Here is a 27,437-nt window from a genome sequence, read left to right on the forward strand (position 1 = left end):
CCTGGTATTTTTTGGTATAGAAAATTAATTCATTCCAAGCATCCAGGTCTGTGTGATAGACAAGGGGATAGGCCAAAGCCAGTGACATTTGAAGGGATCCAAGGATTTTCTGTGGCCTTTTGTAGGGACTCAGAAGGCAAGAGAGGAAGAGAAGAAAGGCCTTCAGCTGGGTGGTTAGACAGGAGTCGTAAGAATCAGAAGATGGGGTCATAAGGAAGGACAACCTGTCTGAACACACCCGAGATAGCATCAACTGTTCAACACTCCATTATTTCCTTTACCAACAAGAAAGCAAAATGGTTCATTTTAACTATAAGATGTCATGGATTTCAAGACGCAAGTTCCACAAAAAGTGTGCATCACTGAATCATAAAACATCCTACTATTTTGATACCCATCATCCAATTTTTTTTTTATTTTTTCATTGTTTAAAATTTACATCCAAACTAGTTAGCATAGAGTGCAACAATGATTTCAGGAGTAGATTCCTTAGTGCCCCTTACCCACTTAGCCCATCCCTCCCCCCACAACCCCTCCAGTAACCCTCAGTTTGTTCTCCATATTTATTAGTCTCTTCTGTTTTGTCCCCCTCCCTGTTTTTATATGATTTTTGTTTCCCTTCCCTTATGTTCATCTGTTTTGTTTCTTAAAGTCCTCACATGAGTGAAGTCATATGATTTTTGTCTTTCTCTGTTCCATCCACATAGTTGCAAATGGCAAGATTTCATTCTTTTTGATTGCTGAGTAATACTCCACTGCATATATATACCACATTTTCTTTATCCATTCATCCATCGATGGACATTTGGGCTCTTTCCATACTTTGGCTATTGTTGATAGTGCTGCTATAAACATGGGGGTGCATGTGTCCCTTCGAAAGAACACACCCATATCCCTTGGATAAATACCTAGTAGTGTAATTGTTCGGTCATAGGGTAGTTCTATTTTTAGTTTTTTGAGGAACCTCCATACTGTTCTCCAGAGTGGCTGCACCAGCTTGCATTCCCACCACCAATGCAAAAGAGATCCTCTTTCTCTGCATCCTTGCCAACATCTGTTGTTGCCTGAGTTGTTAATGTTAGCCATTCTGACAGGTGTAAGGTGGTATCTCATTGTGGTTTTGATTTGTATTTCCCTGATGATGAGTGACGTTGAGCATTTTTTCATGTGTCTGTTCACCATCTGGATGTCTTCTTTGGAGAAGTGTCTATTCATGTCTTTTGCCCATTTCTTCACTGCATTTTTTTTTTTTTTTGGGGTGTTGAGTTTGGTAAGTTCTTTACAGATTTTGGATACTAACCCTTTATCTGATACGTCATTTACAAATATCTTCTCCCATTCTGTCGGCTGCTTTTTAGTTTTGCTAATTGTTTCCTTCACTGTGCAGAAGCTTTTTATTTTGATGAGGTGCCAGGAGTTCATTTTTGCTTTTGTTTCCCTTGCCTCTGGAGACATGTTGAGTAAGAAGTTGCTGTGGCCAAGATCAAAGAGGTTTTTGCCTGCTTTCTCCTCTACAGTTTTGACGGCTTCCTGTCTTACATTTAGGTCTTTCATCCATTTTGAGTTTATTTTTGTGGATGGTGTAAGAAAGTGGTCCAGGTTCTCTTCTGCATGTCACTGTCCAGTTTTCCCAGCACCACCTGCTGAAGAAACTGTCTTTATTTCATTGGATATTCTTTCCTGCTTTGTCAGAGATTAGTTGGCCATACGTTTGTGGGTCCATTTCTGGATTCTCTATTCTGTTCCATTGATCTGAGTGTATCTTCTTATGCCAGTACCATACTGCCTTGATGATTACAGCTTTGTAGTATAGCTTGAAGTCTGGGATTGTGATGCCTACTGGTTTGGTTTTCTTTTCCAAGATTGCTTTGGCTATTCGGGGTCTTTTCTGGTTCCATACAAATTTTAGGATTATTTGTTCTAATTCTGTGAAGAATGTTGGTGTTACTTTGATAGGGATTGCATGGAATATGTAGATTGTTTTGGGTAGTATTGACATTTTAGCAATATTTGTTCTTCCTGTCCAGGAGCATGGAATCTTTTTCCATTTTTTTTTTTGTCCTCCTCAATTTCTTTCATAAGCTTTCTATAGTTTTCAGTATACAGATTTTTCACCTCTTTGGTTAGATTTATTCCTAGGTATTTTATGTTTTTTTGTGCAACTGTAAATGGGATCGATTCCTTGATTTCTCTTTCTATAGCTTCATTGTTGGTGTATAGGAATGCAACCAATTTCTGTGCATTGATTTTATATCCTGCAACTTTGCTGAATTCATGAATCAATTCTAGCAGTTTTTTGGTGGAATCTTTTGGGTTTTCCACATAGCGTATCATTTCATCTGCGAAGATTGAAAGTTTGACCTCATCCTGGCCGATTTGGATGCCTTTTATTTCTTTGTGTTGTCTGATTGCAGAGGCTAAGACTTCCAATACCATGTTGAATAACAGTGGTGAGAGTGGACATCCCTGTCGTGTTCCTGACCTTAGGGGGAAAGCTCTTAGTTTTTCCCCATTGAGGATGATATTAGCATTGGGTTTTTCATATATGGCTTTTATGATCTCGAGGCATGCTCCTTCTATCCCTACTTTGCTGAGGGTTTTTATCAAGAAAGGATGCTGTATTTTGTCAGATGCTTTCTCTGCATCTATTGAGAGGATCATATGGTTCTTGCCCTTTCTTTTATTGATGTGATGAATCATGTTAATTGTTTTGCAGATATTGAACCAGCCCTGCATCCCAGGTATAAACTCAGCTTGATTGTGGTGAATAATTTTTTTAATGCATTGTTGGATCCGGTTGGCTAATATCTTGTTGAGGATTTCTGCATCCATGTTCATCAGGAAAATTGGTCTATAGTTCTCCTTTTTAGTGGGGTCTGTCTGGTTTTGGAATCAAGGTAATGCTGGCTTCATAGAAAGAGTTTGGAAGGTTTCCTTCTGTTTCTACTTTTTGGAACAGCTTCAAGAGAATAGGTATTAACTCTTAAATGTCTGGTAGAATTCCCCTGGAAAGCCATCTTGGACTCTTGTTCTCTGGCAGATTTTTGATTACTAATTCGATTTCCTTACTGGTTATGGGTCTGTTCAAATTTTCTATTTCTTCCTATTTCAGTTTTCATAGTGTATATATTTCTAGGAATTTGTCCATTTCTCCCAGATTACCCATTTTATTGGCATACAATTGCTCATGATATTCTCTTATTATTGTTTTTATTTCTGTTGTGTTGGTTGTGATCTTTCCTCTTTCATTCTTGATTTTATTTATTTAGGCCCTTTTCTTTTTCTTTTTGATCAAACTGGTTAGTGGTTTATCAATTTTGTTAATTCTTTCAAAGAACCAGCTTCTGGTTTCGTTGATCTGTTTTTGTTTTTGGTTTCAATGGCATTAATTTCTGCTCTAATCCTTATTATTTCCTGTCTTCTGCTGGTTTGGGGTTTTATTTGCTGTTCTTTTTCCAGCTCCTGATGGCGTAAGGTTAGGTTGTGTATCTGAGATCTTTCTTCTTCTTTAGGAAGGCCTGGATTACTATATACTTTCCTCTTATAACCAACTTTGCTGCGTCCCAGAGGTTTTGGGTTGTGGTGTTATCATTTTCATTGACTTCCATATACTTTTTAATTTCCTCTTTAACTGCTTGGTTAGCCCATTCATTCTTTAGTAGGATGTTCTTCAGTCTCCAAGTATTTGTTACCTTTCCAAAATTTTTCTTGTGGTTGATTTCCAGTTTCATAGCATTGTGGTCTGAAAATATGCACAGTATGATCTCGATCTTTTTGTACTTACTAGGGCTGATTTGTGTCCCAGTATATGGTCTATTTTGGAGAATGTTCCATGTGCACTAGAGAAGAATGTATATTCTGTTGCTTTAGGATGAAATGTTCTGAATGCATCTGTTAAGCCCATCTGGTCCAGTGTGTCATTCAAAGCCATTGTTTCCTTGATTTTTTGATTTTTTGATTAGATGATCTGTCCATTGCTGTGAGTGGGGTGAAGTCTCCTACTATTATGGTATTACTATCGATGAGTTTATGTTTGTGATTAATTGATTTATATATTTGGGTGTTGCCACATTTGGCACATTAATGTTTACAACTGTTAGGTCTTCTTGGTGGACAGACCCCTTAATTATGATATAATGCCCTTCTGCATCTCTTGATACAGTCTTTATTTTAAAGTCTAGATTGTCTGATATAAGTATGGCTACTCCGGCTTTCTTTTGTTGACCATTAGCATGATAGATGGTTCTCCATCCCCTTATTTTCAATCTGAAGGTGTCTTTAGGTCTAAAGTGGGTCTCTTGTAAACAGCATATAGATGGGTCTTGTTTTCTTATCCATTCTATTACCCTATGTCTTTTGATTGGAGCATTGAATCCATTGACGCTTAGAGTGAATACTGAAAGATATGAATTTATTACCATTATGATGCTTGTAGAGTTGGAGTTTCTGGTGGTGTTCTCTGGTCCTTTCTAATCTTTGTTGCTTTTGGTATTTATATATGTGTGTGTGTGTATATATATATATGTGTGTGTGTGTATGTATGTGTATATATATATATATGTATATATATATATATATATATATATATATATATACACACGTATATATATATATTTTTTTTTTTCATCTTTTCTCCCCTCAGAGAGTCCCCCTTAAAATTTCTTGCAGGGTTGGTTTAGTGGTCACAAACTCCTTTTTGTTTGTCTGGAAAACTTTTTATCTCTCCTTCTATTTTGAATTTTATCTTGCTGGATAAAGAATTCTTGGCTGCATATTTTTCTGATTCAGCACACTGAATATATTCTACCACTCCCTTCTGGCCTGCGAAGTTTCTGTGGATAGGTCTGCTGCAAACCTTATCTGTCTTCCCTTGTAGGTTAGGGACTTTTTTTTCCTTGCTGCTTTCATGATTCTCTCCTTACCTGAGTATTTCATGAATTTGACTATGATAGGCCTTGTTGATGGTCAGTTTTTGTTGAATCTAATGGGGGGGGGGTCCCAAAATTTCCTGGATTTTGATGTCTGTGCCTTCCCCCAGGTTACGAAAATTTTCCGCTATGATTTGCTCACATAACCCTTCTACCCCTATTTCTCTCTCTTCCTCTTCTGGGACCTCTATGATTCTGATGTTATTCCTTTTTAATGAGTCACTGATTTCTCTAATTCTTAAATCGTTCTCTTTTGCTCTTAAATCTCCCTCTTTTTTTCTGCTTCCTTATTCTCTATAAGTTTGTCCTCTACATCACTGATTCTCTGTTCTGCCTCGCCCATCCTTGCTGCCACTGCATCCATCCGTGATTGCAGCTCAGTTATAGCATTTTTAATTTTATTCTATCTTTTACTTCTTTTATCTCTGTAGAAAGGGATTTTAATCTATTTTCAACTCCAGCTGGTATTCTTATTATTGTGATTCTAAATTCTGGTTCAGACATCTTGCTTGTATTTGTGTTGGTTAAATCCCTGGCTGTCATTTCTTTGTGCTCTTTCTTTTGGGGTGATTTCCTTCATTTTGTCATTTTGAAGGGAGAAAAGGAATTAATGAGGTAGAAAAATTGAAATTAAAAAAAAATTAAAAAAATATTAAAATTAAAAGTTAAACACACACACACACGCAAATGGAATAGATGATGCTAGACCCTAGGTGTGTTTTGGTCTGGGTGTTGAAAGTGGTTTGACAGATTAGAGAAAAAAAAGCGAGGGGGGGGGGGAAGGAAATCATTTGAGAATGTGAAAAAATGAATACACTAAGGTAGACTAAAATGAGATGATGGGGGTAAAATAGAACTTAAAAAATATACACAAAAGTAAAGGATATAGTAGAAAAAATTGAAGTATTTTTAATAAAAATTAAAAATAAATGATTTTTTTCTTTCTGTATTTAAGAAAAAAGAAATGAAAAAGAGAAAAAAGATAAAAAAAGGAAATCATTTGAAAATTTGAAGAATTACACTGTAGTTGACTAAAATAAAATGATGGAAGTAAAATAGAATTTGAAAAAATTTACATAAAAGCAAAAAATATAGTAAAAAAGTTAAATAAAAATATTTTTAATATATATTGAAAGTAAAAGTGAAGTTTTTCTGTTTCTGCATTCAAGAAAAAGAAAAGAAATGAAAAGAGAAAAGAAAAAAAAGGAAATTGTTTGAAAATTTGAAAAGGTTAATACACTGAAGTAGACTAAAATAAAATGATGGAAATAAAATAGAATTTGAAAAAATTTACACAAAAGTAAAAACTATAGATTTAATAGGTCAACTTATAAGATATCAGAAAGCTTATTGTATGTAAGTTTGGCTTAAACTCATCTTTCATGAATAGTTGAGATAAAAGCCTTATGTAGTTCCCTATTAGGGTTATTGGAAATTGCTAACCACCCTATCTCACTTCTGTGACCTCGCCTGCTTGCTAAATAGATAACTTAGGATGCAAAACGCTCCCCCACCCCGTCTACTGGTCTACTGATCTGGCCTAGGCAAGACCAACATGTAAAAAGTCACATACTCACTGCCCTACAGCATCTCAGGTGTCTAACTATGATTGGTCATTTTAAAACCTCTTAGGACAAGATCTTTAAATTGATAGGTTCCCGCCAAAACTGATATCTGTGTGTCACAATATAATTGGCTACCATGAAATGCTGTAAATTGTAATTGGTTAACCAAATAATGATGTATTCTGACTTGCTAAAATCCATATAAGCCCACTGCTGCCTTTGTTCGGGGTCATTCTCTGCACTTTTCTCCTTAAGATCAGGAGATCAGGTTTGGCCCAGCCGTGAATAAAATCTTGTCTCGCTTCTATTTGGCATCTGGTGTTTTTTTTCGACAGCACCCTCCCTGTTTCATAGTAATAAAAATTAAAGAAAAATATTTTCAATAAAAATTGAAAATAAAAATGAATTTTTTCTCCTTCTGAATTTTGTGGTTCAGGTTGTGCAGATTGTTGTGTTAATCCTCCAATCAGTTTTCTAGGTGTGTAGGATGGTTTAGTGTTGGTCTGGCTGTATTTCATGGACACGAGATACACAAAAACTTCCACAGTGTTCCGCCATCTTGGCTCCTCCACTTCTTATTTTCAAGGAGCTTCTGCTCAGAGAACGAGTGATACAGTTTGTATGGGAAGAAACATTTGCACTGTAAAAGCCACAGGAGTTGTTTTGATTTTGCAGAGACCAGGGGCAGGTGCACCAGGCAGAGTCGTCTCTCAGGTTTTAGATCACAATCTCCCGGTCATCTCTCCCGGGTGGTTAAAGGACCGTGGTGGTGACTGTGCTGGCATGGATGCCACCTCGAAGAGCTCTGACTCTGCCTGGCTGACCCCATCATCCAATTTTCTGCGAAAGCCTGCAGGCTTGAGAAATTAATTTGCTCTATTTTGTTTTATTAGGAATTACAGAAATGCCTCCCATGTCTACACCTTTAAAAATGAGTCTGTTATAAACTACTGCTCACTTTCCTACTAAAAATCACACTTACTGAGCCCAATGGCATGGCTTCCCAAAACATCAGCCCACAGAGCAGACAGGGATCCCGAGACAGGCTCCCAATGTTTTGTTAATGTTGATAGATTCAGAAATTATACATTTTTGCTTCCATGCCAATGTTCTATATAAAACAGCTACTGTTTGCTACCATAAGTCTAAAAAGGTACCAAAAGCCTCTTTACAGAAACCCAACCCTCAGCCAACCCAACAAGGAGGTTTTAAAAAGACCCTGCAGGGGTGGGGGGGGGGGTGGGGAGGGGAGAATTACAGGGGAAATGTAGTCAAAGCCAGAGTGCCTTTGATGCCCTCGCTCCGTGGAAATGCACCCTTTGTGGCCAGCCCTGTGTCTACCAGCCATGACGATTCCATCATGGAGGAGCAGAGAAACACACAACTGAGAAAGATTTCTTCCCTTTTTCCTGTGGGCGACAATCTTTGCCTCCAGGTTGAGTGTAGGGAAAAGGGAAAGGTTGGGGGTGGTGACATGTGACTGATCATTATCATCAATGCCTCTTCAAGTTGGGCTGTCTTGCTGAAGGATCCTAACTTTCTAGCCCCTCTGGTGGGACTTTGGCTTTTGGTCACATCATCTCAGACACTTCATCACAGAATTCGGGCTATGGGAGCACTGTCCTTGTTTGTGAACGCACTTTAAAATCAACAATGGTGCATAAAAACAAGACACAGATCATAACCACGGTGAAACAGAAACTCCTGTAAAGAAATGGAGGTTAACTATACAACTCCTGTTGGGACCTCTTTTACTGGAAACAATTCCCCTCCTTAAGTACTAGCCCTGGGACAGCTGAGGCAAAAGGGGAAAACTTTAGTGTTACTAGGCCCCAGGGAAGGTTCCAAGGAGGGAGCCCCACCAGGGCTGACTGAGGTATGGTATGAACCACAAGGGCTATGGATGCCTCCCCAGACTCTGTAAAGGCCCGATTTGGACACAGCTCTTATTTACTCTTTTCTGGCCTCAGTTTTGTGATCAGCCATAAGGTCTTAAGCTTTTCTTAAGCCTCCCTTTGCACAGAAACTTGCAGTTCACGAAGTACATTCATACACACTCCCATTCATCCTTACCAAGCTGCTGCAACAAACCCGGCGAGGTAGGTATTACTGTCTTCATTTTATGGAGCAGAAAATCGAGGCCCAGAGTTTCACACACCTGCCAGGGCAATGCAACTAGCATGCCCAGGAGCTGGGGCTCAAAGCTGGGCTTTAGACTTGAGCTTTAACCACCAGGTCGCACCTGTCCCTTGCAGCCGAACTGCCTCAGCCTGCCACTGGGGGTCCATCCATCAATTTATCTGCACAATCTCCTGGTTATGAACATTTTGCATTAAAGCAACAAAACAGCTTTAAAAAACTCTGGAATGCGTATTTAGTGGTTTTCTTTTGAACTACATAGTTTCTATTTCCTTTTATCATTGACCTAGAACGTACTAGTTCAAGGTGTACAATTTTAATTTCTTTCAAAGCACACAGCAGAGGAAAATATAATGTATTTCCCAGACACATGTGTCCCAGGTGATTTGGAGAATAGGACCATCACTCAGGGGCGTAGGTACGCTGGCAGAGAGCCATCTGGTAAGCAGGAAGAGGTGTGAGTGTGCACTTCGAACCCACAACTGCTGAAAAATTTTATCTTGACTGGCTGTTTTTTTGTGATAAAAATGAGGTATTCAACCAGGGAGGGCAAGAACTTCCTGCCAGGAGTATTATGGATGGGGTGGTACCTTGCTGGATTAATTTAGAGGCTCTGGGACAGATGCATGGAGGGAAAAAAAAAATGGCGACACGGGTGTTTTTTTCATCTCTACAGAATTTAACTTCACATTTTCATTTAACCTTTCAGTGTTTCAGTGGAATTAACATTTCCTATTTCACTCTGCGGTTCACACATTTTAAAGAATGCCAGTGAAGTAAACTAGACAATATATGTAGCATGATTTTTTTGACAACTGCTATTTACAAGACATGCAAAAGGATCAAGATAGGACAAAGCTTTCTGCCTAGGTGTGTTAAATTCATATTGACACCCATGACTTCATTACATACTAAATCACCTTCATTCCTCTATGGGTCCTAGGCAAAATACATATAGCTAATATTCATATTTCCAGGTAATGTCCAAGTGAGCAGGGATCATTATCTGTCATAGCTGTAAAAACCTCCACTATTGACCTCAAAAGTGAGAGAATTAAATTCTAGAGTGTGTATGAGAAACCACTTAACTTATGGTTCAATTTTTTTTTTCCAAAAACTTTTTGCAAATCTGCTTAGTAAGTTGGGTAGATGAAGCATGTATACTTGCAAATAGAATCTATTTAGAGATTTCATTTGTATCTATCCCATCCCACAAACCCAGCTTAAATTGAGCGGCCCCTAGTTAAAAATGACACAGTTTCATCATAGCTATAGTATAGAGTTCAGGAACACGGTGACAGCAGTTTAAATCACATTACTCACCCACATGATCCATTATACTCAAATTTTCCCTGATTCAATTGCATCGCTAAATCTGTCAAGAGACAAAAATAATTTAGCATCTCATCTCGTGGACAAAGATCACGCTGGGTGATTTTAAACAATGGAAATCAGATACTGATCCTAGGCCGAAATGTCCTTTTTAATGTGGCAAGGTACTTTTGGGTCTGTTTAGAGCACACAACTCTCTTCCATGTTGAAATCATCTCGTGTTTAAGTTAAACATCAAATGTGTTTTCACAAAGATCATGGTACAATTGCTTTAAAAATTGGATTCAATATATGAGTCAGATTCAATATAATAGATTCTATATGTATTCAATATATTGGATTCAATATACGAGTCAGTTCCATGAGTGTTGAAAGTACAGATGTCCAATTTGATATAGCTGGGGAGAATGTGCCTCATGATCACACAGGAAAGGTATGCTGGAGATATCCAGTAGGGTCACAGGAGTACAAAATTTGGTTAAAAACAATAAAAAAAAAAATAGATAGCATCATGTAAAAATTGGTGGCTTGTTCCTACTTTCAGATTTAGGGAGAATTCTTCCAGTGGGGCCTATGCTGGCAGGGCATGGCTTATGATTTTTCTCTTGCAAGTAGATACAATCTTTTCTTTTTTCATTAGAAAAGTAATAAGCTGATGGATATTTTTTTCTTTTTCAACATGTTGTGGTTAATCCTAACATTATAAAATAAAACCTAAGCTGACCTAGTGAATCAACTGGTTTAGGATCTAGGATCATTTAACCCATATAATGGACTGACTCACTAAAACTGAAAATACAACTTGACCTCCCCCCTCTTTTTTTTTAAAAGTAAAATCAGCTGTACCCTTTTGTCTCTGCTATAAACACTATGGGATTATACTGGTACCTGGTCATAGTTTAACATAGCAAGGATTGATAGGGATGCTGTACAGACATTTAACTCCATTTAACCCCCACTGAGGAGAAGGAAATACAGTCAGGCCACACTTATGGCAAAGGGATGAAAGTCAAAAGACCCTTCAATCAGTCCAGATAATAGGGAACAAGGAGGATAGAAATTCTCAAAGTATGGGGGTACCTGGGTGGCCCAGTCTGTTGAGCGTCTGACTCTAGATTCCGGCTCAGGTAATAATCTCATGGTTTGTAATACTGAGCCTCCTGTTGGGCTCTGCACTGACAGCATGAAACCTGCTTGGGATTCTCTCTCCCTCTTTCTCTCTGCCCCTCCCCTACTCACGCTTATGCTCATGTGTGCCCTCTCTCAAAATAAACATTAAAAAAAAAAAGTCTTCAAAGTATGGTCGATGGACTAGAAAAGGAAAATACTCCCAAATCAGGAAACATGGGAGGCATCTCCTTATATAGCAAAGGACTGAACAAGAAAAGGTTTTTATTTTGCTTTGTTTTACCAATTTTAAGGACCACACTATGGAATTAACCACAGCACGTGAATCGGTTTTGTGGCCTATTTCTTACCTCTTTTAGGTAGATAACTAGAGTCCAGTGTTTCTCTACCTCTAATCTTAAAATTGTGATCCTAGGCTCTGAAGCAAACTCCAAAAAGTTTTTAAAAATTGTTTATGCATTTAAAAAATTGACTCCTCTCCTTCTGGACGGGAAGAAGATCATATATTGGAAACTTGCCTTTGGGTATACTTTGGAAGATTAAGTTATAGATTAGTACCTCTGCGAATATATGAATCTTTACACACTGTTTTAATTGGAGTCCATGCTAGAATATTTTTCTGTACTTTTATGGTGAGGTGCCACTGTGTTGATATCTGCTGAATGTTAACAGTGGGAAGGGTACTTTCCAAGGGAGAAATGAGTCACCGTTACTGTATAGAGAGACTCAAATTTTTCCCATTTAATTTGGCCTTTGAAAATGAAGATAAGTTTGAGCCAAAAACTAGAAAAATTAGAAATATTCTGGAAAAGGGGACAATGTTTGGCAGATTGGTTGTGGTATTTATGAAGAGAAATTCAATTTAAACCAAAATATTTTGCTTTCTACCCTTTTTATGGCTCTATTTTGGGTTTTTCATATCTCACCATTACATAAATCCAACATCACATTGTTTTGCCATATGTCTGCTTCCTTTAAAAAAAATGCCCACGGCCAACTGATAGCAACTGTTGGCACCATCCTGTCAAAATGTTCTCCTGGAATTCGAGGTCACTGGACATCAGTTCCTACCTGGGGTCTGATAGTTGAGCGAAACCATCTGGCAGCCAGCGTTCCAGAAAATCTGAGGCATGTAATTACTGGAATCGACCCGGCCTCCCTTGGGGTAAATGCGGCTCATTTGCCGTTTGTTGTAACTGTGTAACTTATTAAGGAGAATGGAAAAAAAAGAGTATTCCAGAAGCAATAAATAAACAAAGACCTAAAACAACAATGGTCTAGACCAACGATAACAAAATGTAGATAACAGCAAATTTCACATTTGTAAGTGGTGCTTAGGAGAAAGACCATAGTCCACTGTGTAGACTATAAAAACATTTCACATTTGGGCAGATTTTCACAGTTGCAGAGGTCTTTCACACATATTATTTTATTAGCTCTACAACCACAATTATCTATTAGGCATTTATCTGCTTTAGAGACTACTGCCAAACCCAAAGCACAGCAGCCGTTCATTCTATTCACTACATAAGGATACTTCACAAATTCAATCGCGTGTGTCTTCAAGTAGCCTAGACCAACGGACTCATTAAAAGAAGACATGTTATAATGAATATTGCGCTCTGTAAAGAAAAATAAAGACGCACTCAGTGATGGTCCCATCCAACCTCACGGAAAGACAAGCAATAAATGTAATTACATCCCAAATCACAAGGCTTTGGAGGCAGATGTTCCATTGCTGTATCTGCAGCTCCTACTTTCATTAATGTCCTGTGGATAGACACAGCTGACTTAAATAGTGATGGATTAAATTTGGCATCATTAAACAAATTAATGTGTACATGTCCTCCACAGCCACTCCTGAAATATTTATATTGTATGGCAATGGTGGCTTCTCCAGACCACAAATGATTATGAAAGTTTAAAAATATACATTTTTGGAGGTCAGGTTTTTGATTAAGAGAGATCTTATGAAAATACATTTAATGCAAAAAGCAATACTAAGCTCTACTAATGCTAACTAATCCACAGTATCTCAGAGCCACCTTGTGGATGATGTAGGGAATGACAAGGCAATGCCACTGCGTGCTAAACACGTGGGTAAGAGCATGGTCTGTGACACAAAAATAAGGTAGAACAGCCCCTATACCCAGAAAAGAAAATGGTGACAAGTCAGATCACAGCTCAACAGCATAGTAAAAGCAGACAACTAAGGCAAGAGAATTTAACCTTTGGGGTTACCTTCAGCCACATGGAAACCTTGAAATTTTACGGGCTGTGCATAGTTGATCATTGTAGACAAATATGGATGGATATTAGTGGTAGCACCTACATATTTATAAGATGCCATCCATGCCTGTTCATCTTCTACAGTAACCAGGCCCTATAAGCACAAGGAAAGGAATATGCACATTGAGGACTTCAGTGGGACAGATGCATGCTACAGACATCCTCACTAAAGATGATCTGCACACACCAATTGAAAGATAAAGACCTTTTCTTCCTCAGCTTTGCTAAAGGATCATTATAAAAGTTCATGTTCAGGGGCGCTTGGCTGGCTCAGTCAGTAGAGCATGTTACTCTTGATCTCAGGGTTGTGAGCTTGAGCCCCATGTTGGGGTGGAGCCCACTTAAAAAAACAAGTTCATGTCTATCATAGTCCCTAATAACATAAAAGGAGATCATAATAAAATATAAGGCTTATCTTACATTTTTTTAAGATTTCAAAACTACTTTAAAATATTCAAGAATGTATACTGAGGATCACAACAATCTATGAAATATATATGGCATATATTATCATTTCTCATTTCACAAATTGTGACAGAAAGTGGAAAAACAACTTCAGTGTGTATCAGAATCCCTGGAGGGCTTGTTAAAACATAAAGTCCTAGACCTCATCCTCAGAGTTTACAATGAAGTGACTGTGGGGTGAGGCCCAGTATTTCCATTTTAACAGCATTTTTAAGTGCTAATGATGTGGCTGGTCTGGGGACCACACTTTGCTTAACAATGGTCTAGAATTGAAGCCACATACGTAAGTAGTTTACAGTATCTTTTTAAAGAGGTTATTCTGAAAATAATCTGATAACCCACTACATAGGACATGTCAACACTGCATCATTTTACAGAGAGGAAACAAGAAAAATTACTTTGATTTATTTCTTGGTAAGTCAGAACAGAAAAAAACATCAAAAAAATAATGCAAATGATCAACATTTTGTTGAGAACTTTGAAAACCTAAATTTCCTGCAGAGACTGATACAGGAGGACGAACCAAACCGCTCAGTTATGTGAATCCGTTCATTAGTTAAATGCTCAGATTTTATCTGATGACTTAATAACCTGAGCATTCTAAATCATCAAACTGATTTCATCAATAAAAACCTGAGATAAATAATCAAATAATATAACTCGTTTTTATTTTTAGCCATTTCTTTATATGTCTTGTCCACTCAAATAAGAGCAGAGACCATGTCTGATTCCTTTCTTGGGTGTTTAATGATAATAAGTAACACCAGGACAACACGTTGGGCACTGGGCTGAATTCCTGCACACACAACTTCATTACTGCCAGTAATCATGTGGAATAAAAATTAGAGTCCCACCCATTGAGCATGTGAGAACATTAGGGCCTTGAGGATTAAAATAATTTGGTCACAGCTACTTAGCTAACACACAGCAGGGACCAAACATCAACCCCTGCTTTGTTGACCCCAATACTTTATGAAATTCTAAAAGAGAATTTCATGAATGTCATGGGAGGGTCTGAGATCAGACATGTCCCTAACTACTCCAAACTTACTATATAGACAGTAAGAAGATAGAGCCTCACTCCAAATAAGATAGGGCCCCACAGACAGCCAGACATGATATTCTGAAGTTCTCAAGTATGGGGATTAAATTACCAGGCAAATTTTTGTCTTTGCCATCAGTACCATTACTATAATAAACCATGTGCATTTACTCAATAAAACCACTGTGATATCCTGAAGAATGCTGAAGAGGGCAAAAGAAACTAAAAATGTATCTTTACTTTCCTTATAATAAAGTCGATATCTAGTAACATCCAATACAGGTCCAAAATGTATGTAGTGTGAAATTAACTAATGATCTTTTAAAATGCCAGTGTAGTCAGAACCAAGGTCACCTTGCTAGTATACTATCAGATAGATCTGATGACCTCTTAGGTCATTTTTATTTTCAGATTCAATGTGTTGATGATTATGTACTCCTATTATAGGAATGAAATCTCTAATGTCAACTAAGTGCCTGACTGCACTAAACACTTATTTTTAGGGAAATCATCTTATTCACCTGCCCTGGTTTTGATTTTTATCAGGATTTAACCATTTCATCACTGTGAAAAATTCTTTCTTTTGAAAACTCTTATAATTAGATGCATTAAGCATGTAAATATTATACTCATAAATAGTAAGTCTGATATTCCATTGGGAAGGGGGAGATATAGAGTTAACATTTAGTACAAACTGTTCAATATTAGAGAGCCACATATGGTATTTCATAATAAACAAACTGCACAAGGAAATTTTTTTACCTTTTTGTTGATTTCATGTTCAAGGTCATCTGAAGCCTAAATTAGAGAAAGACAAAAATTTGTTTACTTTTCTAAAGGGCAAAATTCCAAATTTACTAGCCATATGTATGCAAATATTTAAATAGATATATGTAAGCTTGTTATTCTATTTGTTAAGGTGGAAAGTTATTGAGGACATAAGGCCTTGGCGAAAGCAAGTACTGGAAAAATACAACAGCCTGTCTTACATACCAGAAAAGCAAATCCTAACGCTATCTCTCCTTTGTTGATAGTCTTTGCCTATTCAGATGTTTCCCATTTAGTAGTTTAATCAATTATTTAGTCATGGGGTTTGGGAAATAATTGATGTGACCAACTCTTCTGACACATAAAGGGCAGACAAGCATGAATGGATACTCTGTGGCAATTCAACACTCATGTCTGGACATTGGTAAAGGTTTTATGTGGTAAGGTAGCATCAAGGTAAACATTGAGTCTTGGTAAGCATCCAGTAGTATCCAAGTAGTCAAAATACTATCAGACAAGGGTGGGTGTGATGAAAGTGTCTCTTTTGCTTTGCTCTTCAAATACTCTCCCATTTTCCTACTACCAAATACATATACCCATGCATTCTTCACTGTCTTCAATGATGGGATCCCTGCTCCCATCAAAGACCACACCCTCACATCACCACCATACCATTCCATTCTTACCTCCTCAGGGAACTAACAGGCAGTTATCCTCTCTCTCTCTGGCAAGACTAATCTCTCCTTCTCCATGGTGCCATGTGCAATATTTGCAAACCTACTTCAGATTCATTCATTCTAAAAATAACACTCCTTTGACTTCTCAAATTGCCTTTAGCCACCAGCCTATTTCTTGCTTCCCTTTACAACAAGACTTCTTGAAAGTATAGTCTCTACTTGGGATGCCAGGCTGGCTCAGTTGGTACACACCTCGGGGTCATGAGTTCAAGCCTCATGTTGGATGTAAAGATTACTTAGAAAAAAAAGTATAGTCTCCACTTATTCATATCCATCTGCTTCATTGGCCCCCACCACTCTATTGAAACTTCTCTTTTCAAGTCAGCAATGACCTCCATGCTACCAGTCCAATGGACACTCTTGAGTCTCTACTCGTTTAATCAACAGCAGTCAAAAACCAACCACTTTGCCAAGGGCTAGGAGGTGGGAGGAATGAGATGTTGATCAAAGAGGACAAACGTCCAGTTACAAGAGTAGTAAGTTCTGGGGATTTAGTTTATAGCATGGTGTCTATTGTTAATAACACTGCATCATATACTTGAAAGTTGCTAAGAGAGCAGATCTCAAATGTTCCCACCACACACACACACACACACACACACACACACACACACACACACACACGTAATTATGTGAGGTGATGGATATGTTCACTAACCTTATTGCGGTTATCATTTCATAATGTGTACAGGTATGAAATTATCACAAGTACACCTTCAACTTACACAGTGTTATGTCAATTATATTTCAATTAAGCTGGAGAAAAGAAATCCCAACTTTCTTCACTTCTTCTCTTATCCCTGTTCTCTTGGCTTCCTTGGTCTCAATAATTTCCCTCCTACTTCTCAGGGTGTACCTTAGTCTTCTTTTCTGACTCACCTTCTCTGACTCTTACCATGATCATCATCTTCTGAACTCCTAGTTTGTATCTCTAGCCTGACCTCTCCTCTAGTTCCAGATACACGTCACGACGACGCTAACTACAATGGCGAAGATGAAAATGATGATAATGTAGCAACAATAATGAATGCTTTCATGGGAATGACCATATGCTAGGCCCAACTCTAAGCTCTTTACATATCCTAAACCCATCTACTTTTCATAATGGACCAATGAAATAGGTGTTATTATCTTAATTTTGCTGTTGAGGAAACCAAGACACTGAGAGCTTAAGTAACTTCCCTGAGGCTACACAGTCAGGAAATGTCAATGCTACATGCACCCAGATGGCTGCTGCCCCTGGAACAGCTCACAGGCCTCAAAGATCCTGTCCTGTTTGAAACATTGAGTTCCTTATCTTTCAGTCTTCTTTACTTTCCACCCAGCTCCTTAAACTCAGACCTAGAGAGTCATCTTGCTTCCTCTTTCCCCTTCACTCATCCACATTCAATCCATCAGCAAGTTGAATCATCTTTGCTTCCTCAACAGATCTTCAATCCACTCAGTCCTGCTTCCAACTGTCCAGTTTAACACTCCGGAGTCTGGCTGAGTACAACAGCCTGGCCTAACTGCTCTTCCTGCGTTCACTCTTGCTTCTTTTTAATCTCCATATGGTACCTACGGTGGTCTTTAAAAACTATCAGGCTGCATTTCTCCCTTCTTTAAACCTTTTCAAAGGCTTCAGATTTCACTTAAATTAACATTTGAGTTTCTAAGAGTAACTTCCCAAATCCTGCATCATCTAGTTCCTACCTTCCTGTACCATCTCATCTTGTTTCACTCTGCTCCTCATTCAATCCTTTGTTCAGTGTCTTTATTGCTGTTACCCCACAACTGGGGCCCTTTCTCTACTCTGTGTGGCTGGTTCCTTTGCCTTTGGGGATCTGGCTTCCTTATTCCCTCGACCTCATTACTCTCCATTTTAGCACTCATTTTTAGTTTCAGAATAGCACTTATCACAAATTGTAATTATAGAATTGGTTGTTTATTTGTTGCCTGTTTCCTATTCCCTCCCGGTAAACTCCCATCAGACTATAAGCTCCATGAGAGCAGAAACGAAGCATGTTTTGACCTTTTTGGGTTGTTACGGCCTAAACTATGCCTGGCACATAGTCGGTACATAATAACTTTTTCTTGGCTGAATGGTTGGACGGACTGAAATACTTTTATACTTATCCTACATTAGGTGGGAGATGCGATACCTAACTGGAAGGATGGATTTTCTAATGAGGGCTTGCTTGGGATGATTGGAGTCATTTTTCTGATGACTTCAACAGGTTAACCTTTGCCACCAGGATGCTGTTGTCTCCCTATTCACCTATAATAATGCAATACATGATTTACCTAAAGGACACTGGACAAAATAAGTTGTGATCAACAGTAGGCGCAGCTAATAAGCAATTCAAATGTCCTTTCTAACTTAAAATTGTTCATGCATGGATTAACATATGGACTCTGGTCACCCAACTCAGAAGGGGAATTATAGGCTACTTTATTTTCTGTGGTTGTCACATTTTGAAAACTTCCTAACTAACAGCTGCTACCTCTTCTTGAGAGTCATAACAAAAAGGGATGCCAAGACTCCGACCTTCTTGACACTATTTGCAACAGCCTCCTTGTGACCCAAGTCATCAGCAGAAAGTTCACTTCCAAATTTGTATTCAGGGTGAGCTTCCTCCTCTTGGTCAGCTGTGTCAAAGAAAAAAAGAAAAACAATGAAGTAAAATTACTACCAGTCAGATCATCTTCATAATCTTGGGTAGAACACAAACTCTTTTACACGGGAATGAAGCTAACTGAAAATGGGAACATTTAAATATGCAATTCTTTCAAATAAAGCTTTTACTAAACTCTTACCTACTCAAGGCCAAGGAGCACATCTTGTTAGCTGTTATTTCTCTTGCGCCTAGCATGATATGTGACATGTGTGATGCTTAATACGTTTTTCTTAAGTGACTGATCACTTCCACCCCAGTATACTAACCCTAAAAACTAAGCCTCGATCACTCAAGAATATCTGTAACTTACAAAGGGTCTTCTGATCTTCCATGGGAAGATACAAGAAATAGATAATATACTTGATAATTAAGAAAAAAAAAACAGACTAACTGTCCACTTATAGGTTACGAGCATAGTGACTTGCGGCTGGGAGTGGTGTAACATAAAAAAGAAAGAGCTTGAACTCCACACCTGAAAAACAAACAATCCAGTGAAGAAATGGGCAGAAGACATGAATAGATACTTCTCTAAAGAAGACATCCAGATGGCCAAAAGACACATGAAAAGATGTTCAACGTGACTCCTCGTCAGGGAAATGCAAATCAAAACCACACTGAGATACCATCTCACGCTGGTCAGAGTGGCTAAAATGAACAAATCAGGAGACTATAGATGCTGGAGAGGATGTGGAGAAATGGGAACCCTCTTGCACTGTTGGTGGGAATGCAAACTGGTGCAGCCACTCTGGAAGACAGTGTGGAGGTTCCTCAAAAAATTAAAAATAGACCTACCCTATGACCCAGCAATAGCACTGCTAGGAAGTTACCCAAGGGATACAGGAGTGCTGATGCATAGGGGCACTTGTACCCCAATGTTTCTAGCAGCACTTTCAACAATAGACAAATTATGGAAAGAGTCTAAATGTCCATCAACTGACGAATGGATAAAGAAGATGTGGTTTATATATACAACGGACTACTACTTGGCAATGAGAAAGAATGAAACCTGGCCATTTGTAGTAACGTGGATGGAGAGTATTATGCTAAGGGAAATAAGTCAGGCAGAGAAAGACAGATACCATATGTTTTCACTCATGTGGATCCTGAGAAACTTAACAGAAGACCAGGGGGGAGGGTAAGGGGAGAAAAAAGTTACAGAGAGGGAAGGAGGCAAACCATAAGAGACTTTTAAATACTGAGAACAAACTGAGGGTTGATGGGGAGTGGGGGAGAGAGGAAAGTGGATGATGGGCATTGAGAAGGGCACCTGTTGGGATGAACATTGGGTGTTGTATGGAAACCAGTGTGACAATAAATTACATATATATATATATATATATATTTTTGCATGTATGTTTGTATGTAGGTATGTATGCGTGTGTGTATGTATGTATTTATATATAAAGACCTTGGAAGGATTGTACTGCACCTGTAAACCATTTGTCAAACCTGGCTTAGGTTTGGGAGACTCTAAAATCATTCGTTAAGCTCATGCTAACAGGGAGGCTGGAAGTGGGTGCTAACTGAAGCTGATGCCCCAAGAGCATGGCCCAGGCTGTGAAAGGAGGCACAGAAGCACTCAGTCCACCAGTCCAGAGAGGGACAAACTCTGGTATCCTCTCAAGGCTGTCAGTGGAAAAAGAATCACCCATTGAAAAATGAGCTACATGCTGGTGTGAGATCTGGATTCCCATGATCGCCATTCTGCAAAAAGCTCGCATGTTAGGAATCTGTCTAAAAACCAGCCAGAATCAGGAGACACCCATAGGCCTCAGGACAAGTCCAACACAAATCCACCCTGTCACAACACAGGGCATGAGGGACCCCTACTGGACAAAAACAGTGAAATGATTTCTGAGAATGGACTCTCAAGAGCAGAGTGGGAAGCAGACCCATAATTGGAGATTTTTTTTTTTAGATCATGTTTAAAATGTGCAAAGAACTCCAGAACAAGAATAAAAGAACAACTATTTCATCATCAGTTGCAAGATGCATTTTTTTACATATTAATATTTCTGATGTTATAATGTGTTTTCAATTGTAAAATGACATTTTACAATTAATTGGAAGCATCTCTCTTTCTTAGTCATAAATAAAATAATGGTGTCTTTCAAATGATGATACCTTAGATTTGGAATTTCTTTTTGCAAAGTATTATTTCAGACACGGAAAAAAGTGAGACAAGAGAGACAGACACTTTCCTGTTTTGAAACTGGTATTCGGATGCATGGATACTGTGGAGACAGATGATTAAAAAAAGAAAAAAGGAGGTCATAGAGGCCTTAGGCAGAAAAAAAAAAAGGATTTAAGAAGTTGGAATAGGTCTTTAAAAAATCTAGTCCAGTGTGTCCACTTTATAGATGAGGAAATAGATTCAGACATATGATTTATAAAACCAAGGTCACAGAGTAAAATATGGGCCTATATTTCTCTGGATTCTTAGCCAATGCTTTTAACAGGACGCTAAGTTTCCATGACCATTGAATTTCCGTGACTTACAGTCTATAACCAAGACTTTGAAACTTCCCACCATTAAATTTCCAGTTCATATATCTCATAGTCTAACCAGTTCATATAGCCAGATATAAACTACGTGAAGTCAAGGAATGTGGCCCATACAAGTGGTACAGACTTGACTTTAAAAGAGGTGTGTGAATGAATGGTACCATTCCCTGAGTGTGCAAGAATGCAGAGGCATACCCACAACCACATCCAGTTTTGGCATTCCTCACTGCTCGTTTTACAGTCCTGGAAGCCACGGATCCTTCTGAATCTAAATCCAGCCTAACAACTGGGGAAATGCTCTCACAGACTAAGAGCCTCTTCTATTTTTTTACAGCCTCCCGGCAGGGTTACTCTTGAACTATGCTTGGCTTCCTCTTGCCTGCTGTGTTGAAGTATTTAAATTAGAGAGTCTAGTCATTCATGTATAGTAGGATCATACTGTGACACCAAGGTAATTATAGCCAACTGGTTGACCAGAATTAAGCCAGGTATCACTGAGGGAACCTAAGAATCATAAATATAACTGGCACAGCAGAAACTTCTATGCCCTGAAAGAGAAATTCAAGTGGGTGATTTTGTCCTCTCAGCCAATTTTCTACATGTACGCTATCCCCCACATGTCCCAATATCATTTGTTAACATTTAATCAAAATCTCAAGTATTTTTTGGAATAACATGGGAGCCCCTAGAGCCAAATATTTTGTAGGAATCATTAACATATGCATAAAAGATGGGAAGTACCCTTATGGATGATAAGTGGAATCAAAAGGACCCTCAGTTTGGATTATTTTGTGTGTTCAGGAAATTTTCACATCTTTGACTTTCATCAGTTACATTTTTTGTTTAAAACAATGTAACAACAATTTTGCATATTGGTGTTCTCTTCATATTCCTGTATGTTAGAAGGGCTGTATTATAAGGTACAAAAGGTCTTGAACTTGGAGTCAGGCAATTCTGAGATTGAACTATAATGCCATTGCTCACCAGCTGTGGGGTCATGTGCAGAATCCGTTACCTAAGCTTCAGCTTCCTCATCTGAAAAAGGAGTGTAATGATACCAATCTCATTGGACCATACAAGGATTAGATAAGGCAGTGATGTAAACCACTACATTCACAGTTGGCACAACAATGGTGGTTGCTATTCATATTATTATTACTTTCCTTGTTAATTTAGTCTCTTATTCTGCAGTTTGTTTTACTGGATTGTGCAATCTAGTAATGTCTGACATGCTTTCAACTACCATCTATAAAACTTAACCTGAGTTAAGGAACTCATTTTACATATTTTTCATCTTTTCAAATCTTAGAAGTATTTTACTGACCTTTTGAAATAATATTCATTATTTTATTCTTAAATCTTGATTAGGCTTATTATTTGCAAAAGAAAAAGTGAGATAATAGAATAGGCACTGTGGTTGATAGCATTTTCCAAAGACAGCTGCAAGAATATCTGCTCTTGTATAATGTGATCTTGCCACTCACCTACCCCCCTCAAACTTGGGTGGGCCTTAATCTTGCTTTGATGAATAAAATATACAGGAAATGATGATGTGCCTGTTGTGGGCACAGTTCTTAAGTTTAGCAGCTTCTGCTTTCTGCCTCTTGGAACACTGGCCCTCAGGATGCTTCATCTAAAGATTTGGCCATTGGGGCCCCTGGGTGGCTCAGTTGGTTAAGCATCCGACTTCAGCTCAGGTCATGGCCTCACAGTCAGTGAGTTCAAGCCCCGTGTCGGGCTCTGTGCTGACAACTCAGAGACTGGAGCTTGCTTCTGATTCTGTATCTCCGTCTCTCTTACCCTCCCCCCCTCACACTCTGTCTCTCTCTCTCTCCAAATATAAATAAACATTAAAAAAAAAAAAAAAAAAGACTTGGCCACCATGTTTTGAGAAGCCAAACCACATGGAAAGGCCACATGGAGGTGCTCTGGTCTGTAGACCCTAAGCTCATCAGCACAACTGCCAGCAACACAAGTGTGCCACCTTGGACAACCAGCCCAAGTGAACCTTCAGATGACTCTAGCCCCAGATGTCATCTGCCTGAAAATGCATGAGAAACTTAAGGGAGAAGCACCAACCTGAGCCCTAGATGACCTACACAACTAAAGAAATAAAGTGTTATTTTAAGCCTCTAGATTTTGGGGTGGTTTGTTTCACGGTAATAGATAATTGTAGCAGTCATCGATTAAATAATTCCAGACACCTCTGTCCTCCTAGAAACTCCCTGCCATATACAACATATGAAAAGTAAGTCATGACTGTTCTCTGGGAGTGGAGTGGAACCCATGGGTTGGACATGCAACACAAACCATCGTTATGAAGTCAGTTCCACAGGAAGCCATCTTTATTAAGCTGTCTTTATTACCGAGATTAATTCTCACAGCTTTCAGATTTTCACTTATAATATCAAGCTTTCCTAAAATCTACTCTCATTATTTCAGATATTTATAGAGTAATTGAAGAGATTTTCTGCATGTGTCTAAATTATTTAGCCTCAAACCACTACATAAATCCAAGGAAGTGTCCAACATACACACAATGTAAGGCCAAAGCATTTTGCTAATCAATTTTCATACCACCTAATGAACACTTTTCTAAAAATATTCCAAACATTTCGAAGGACCCATTTAAAATCAAACATGAGGGTTATATGGCCCTATATTATGGTTTTATGGCTATATGGCCCCAGTAGCAAATATTCATCTATTTTAAGCAAGGTTACCTTTGCTAAAATTATCTACTGCTATTCATAATTCTGGTGAACTGGTGATTTGAAGGAATTTGAACTTGAAATTTTAATATTGGCTTTGAATTTCCAGTTCATTTCATGTGTGCATACAAACCAATCATCTACCTGAGGGTCTCTACCCATGTTCCCTTCCTTTTAACTCGCCTTCTATTATCATCATTAACAACACCGACATTTATGTTTTTGTTTACAGGAAGGGATTGCCAAATGTTCTTTTTATTCCAACCCCTTGCCTTCTACAGCAAGGATTCTTTGGCTGTGAATTTCTGCTGAGCAGCTGAAGGCACAACAGGAAGGGAGATGACTCAGCCATGAAAATCTAGTGCCTAGGTAAACTAGAAGTAACACTGGGAAAAATACCAAAAAAAAAAAAAAAAAAAAAAAAGATTAAAGCTTGGTGCACAAATACATCCTTGACTACTAGAAATTAAACCCTCACATTATCCAAGAGAGTCTATGGAGACAAATTCTTTCCTTTCTTATTTAAAAATTTTGGGGGCACCTGCATGGCTCAGTCAGTTAAGCAACTGACTCTTGATTTCAGCTCAGGCCATGATCTCCCAGTTGATGGGTTCGAGCCCCACATGAGGCTCTGCGCTGATGCTGTGGAGCCTCCTTGCAATTCTCTCCCCCTCTCTTCTCTTTGTTCCTCCCCTGCTTGTATACTCACTCACTCACTCTCTCAAAATAAATAAACTCAAAAAAAAAATTTTCTATGTGGGGCACCTGGCTGGTTCAGTTGAAGGAGCACACAACTCTTGATCTTGGGGTCGTGAATTTGAGCCCCAAGTTGGGTGTAGAGCTTAAAAATGAACTTTTTTTAAAAAACTATTTTTGTGACACTTAAGTTAAAAGAAAACCAACTTACCACTCTCTATTTCCTCTTCATTATCATCCTCTAAGATGTTAACCGGGGCAGCAGATTCTCCAGCTTCCATCATGCTTTTCAAAGCTTCAAGCTGTTCTGTCATTAAAAACAAACAGGAAGGAGATGGTGACAGGTGCTCCATCACTTGCAAAGCCTGAGCTTGAAGATTGACACTGAGAAGGAAATGTATTGTCTGGGCTCCCACTGGCTACATTCCTAAGACCGTAGCAGATCGCTGCTTGGACGTCTCAAGGGACTTGCAACAACCACACTGTCTACACAGGGTGAAGAACTAATGGAGCATGGGTGAAATGCCAAAGTTCTGGTCATAAGTTTGAGAGGAAGGCTCAGTCACTAAGAAAGATGTTAAGGCTTGGTAATAAAGGTGCGTCATTTGAATGTGATATAGAAGCGACGGAAAAGAGATGTGCACAAGCGACTGAAAAAACTTCAGGAACAAATATCTGCAAGTGACAGATCTGAGACAATTATCCTCATGTATAAAGCTCTGATAAGTCAGTAAAGATAGATGAAGTAATTTTAAAAACGAGAAAATGTGTAGAAGCATATTGTAAATGGTGATATACAAAGAAACTAGTTACCAAAAACATAAATATCAAAAAAACTCAAGTCTCATTTCCCTTCTCCTAGTCAGCCACATATACATACAAGATGGCCAACAGCCAGCAGTAAGAATATCCCTGGAAAGCAGGCATCCTCCTACATTATAGCGAGAATGTAAATTGGTACAATTTTTCTGAAAGACAAAGGTAAATCACAGTATAAAATGTGTATATGCGTTGGCCACCCAACTCTAATTGCACCAATGGATTCCAACGAGAAGCTGCGTAAATGTACAAAATGAACACAACATGTGTCTGTCACTGTCGTTTCTACAGTAATGAACATCCATCAGTTGGGACTGGTCACATGGTACCATATCCCACATAATAAATTCTGTATAGTGTTTCATACATTAGAATTATAGTTAGCAAGTTGTAACTTTAGTATGAACTTAAGTATACTTAATTGGTTGAGTTAAACATAATAAAAATTCAGTATATTTAACATGATCCCACTGGTATGAAAAACGTACGTCTAAACATATACATGTGTCTATAGTACATGTACATATGTGTAAAATATTAATGTAGTGCTATTTTATTGTTTCCTTATGTTTTCCTTTGTTGTTTCATTCTTCTATGGTATTATTGCTTTTGTAATAAACTATAAGTACTATAATTTAAAATTTAGAATACCTAGGGTAAAAATACAATGCGATCATACCATTAGTTAATGCTTCACTCAATTAAGAGATGGGCTAAAAGAAAATATTTTCCAAGATTTCCAGGGAAAATGTCTACATAAAATCATTTCTCTCCCTACACACACATATATACATTCACACATTCACTCAGGATCCCTAGATATGTAAACCTCACACAGACAAACTGCGAAGGGTAACTTTTGAAGAGGACTCTAGAGCAATAAAATGATAAATGCTAATTCCTTCCATCTCGATAAATTCTAAAATGCCTCTTTCCACTTTCTTCTCGTTTTGCCTTGGGATCACTCCAAATCCTGCATCCTATGAATGTATGAATATGCTTTTCCCACTGCAGGAACGAGTTGATGTGGAAACTGCACTTAAACGTACACATGGCCACTTTGCTATGAAAAGTATATGTAACACCACTGTGCCCCTTTCGTCCCCTAAATCAGTGGTTTGAAAATTTATTTCACTCCAGACAGCTGAATTGTCCAAACACAATGAGTGTATGCCTCATTATTGATGTGTGTCTTTGACTTACTTTTTTCGACCTCAGGTTTCAGCCGTTTATTTTTGATGAGTATTTTTCTTTTGAGGTCATTGGGGGATGGTAAGGGCCTGCCTGGTTCGAGCTAGAGATAAACAGAAAAGGCTGAATTAATGATGTGCTTCACTAGTTTCATTCCCGGCCCAGAATGAGCATGGAAGCCAGTGTTATACAGCCCAATGTCCACTAGATGGCAGTCAGCACACTTAGGTTTTCATTCCCCAGCCCCAATTAGCCTACTGCATGCAACTTTGCCCTAGACTGCAAACCGGACATCTAGTCTCCCAGAGGTATGCACAGCCACTCCGCCTTCCCCAGTGGGACCTGGGTCTGACCTGGGGTGCTGTTGGGGGAAGGGCTCCTGTTTAGCCTCAGGTCTTGCTCTTTTTATGCATTGGGTAAAGTACACGGGATCGTTGTGATAGCTGGGGTCCTAAGTGCTTTCCC

At 38.5% G+C, this 27,437-nt stretch overlaps 1 protein-coding gene across 14 annotated transcripts in view; it reads right to left on the minus strand.

Moving 5' to 3' along the window:
• The window catches only part of PLCB4 (phospholipase C beta 4), a 422,070-nt gene that overhangs the window by 58,044 nt on the left and 336,589 nt on the right, over positions 1-27,437 (minus strand). For all 14 annotated transcript variants that reach the window (XM_086701713.1, XM_086701708.1, XM_086701702.1 and 11 more), the window contains 8 exons: positions 26,985-27,075; positions 25,174-25,269; positions 18,921-19,021; positions 15,651-15,686; positions 13,334-13,475; positions 12,630-12,714; positions 12,164-12,288; positions 9,956-10,007 (listed from right to left, as the gene is read on the minus strand). In XM_086701713.1, coding sequence (XP_086557839.1) covers positions 9,956-10,007; positions 12,164-12,288; positions 12,630-12,714; positions 13,334-13,475; positions 15,651-15,686; positions 18,921-19,021; positions 25,174-25,269; positions 26,985-27,075 — 728 coding nt within the window. The remainder of the gene's footprint in view (positions 1-9,955; positions 10,008-12,163; positions 12,289-12,629; positions 12,715-13,333; positions 13,476-15,650; positions 15,687-18,920; positions 19,022-25,173; positions 25,270-26,984; positions 27,076-27,437) is intronic.

This window comes from Puma concolor, chromosome A3 (assembly GCF_028749965.1).
Source record: "Puma concolor isolate L17-30 chromosome A3, mPumCon1.1.hap2, whole genome shotgun sequence".
Taxonomy (NCBI): domain Eukaryota; kingdom Metazoa; phylum Chordata; class Mammalia; order Carnivora; family Felidae; genus Puma; species Puma concolor.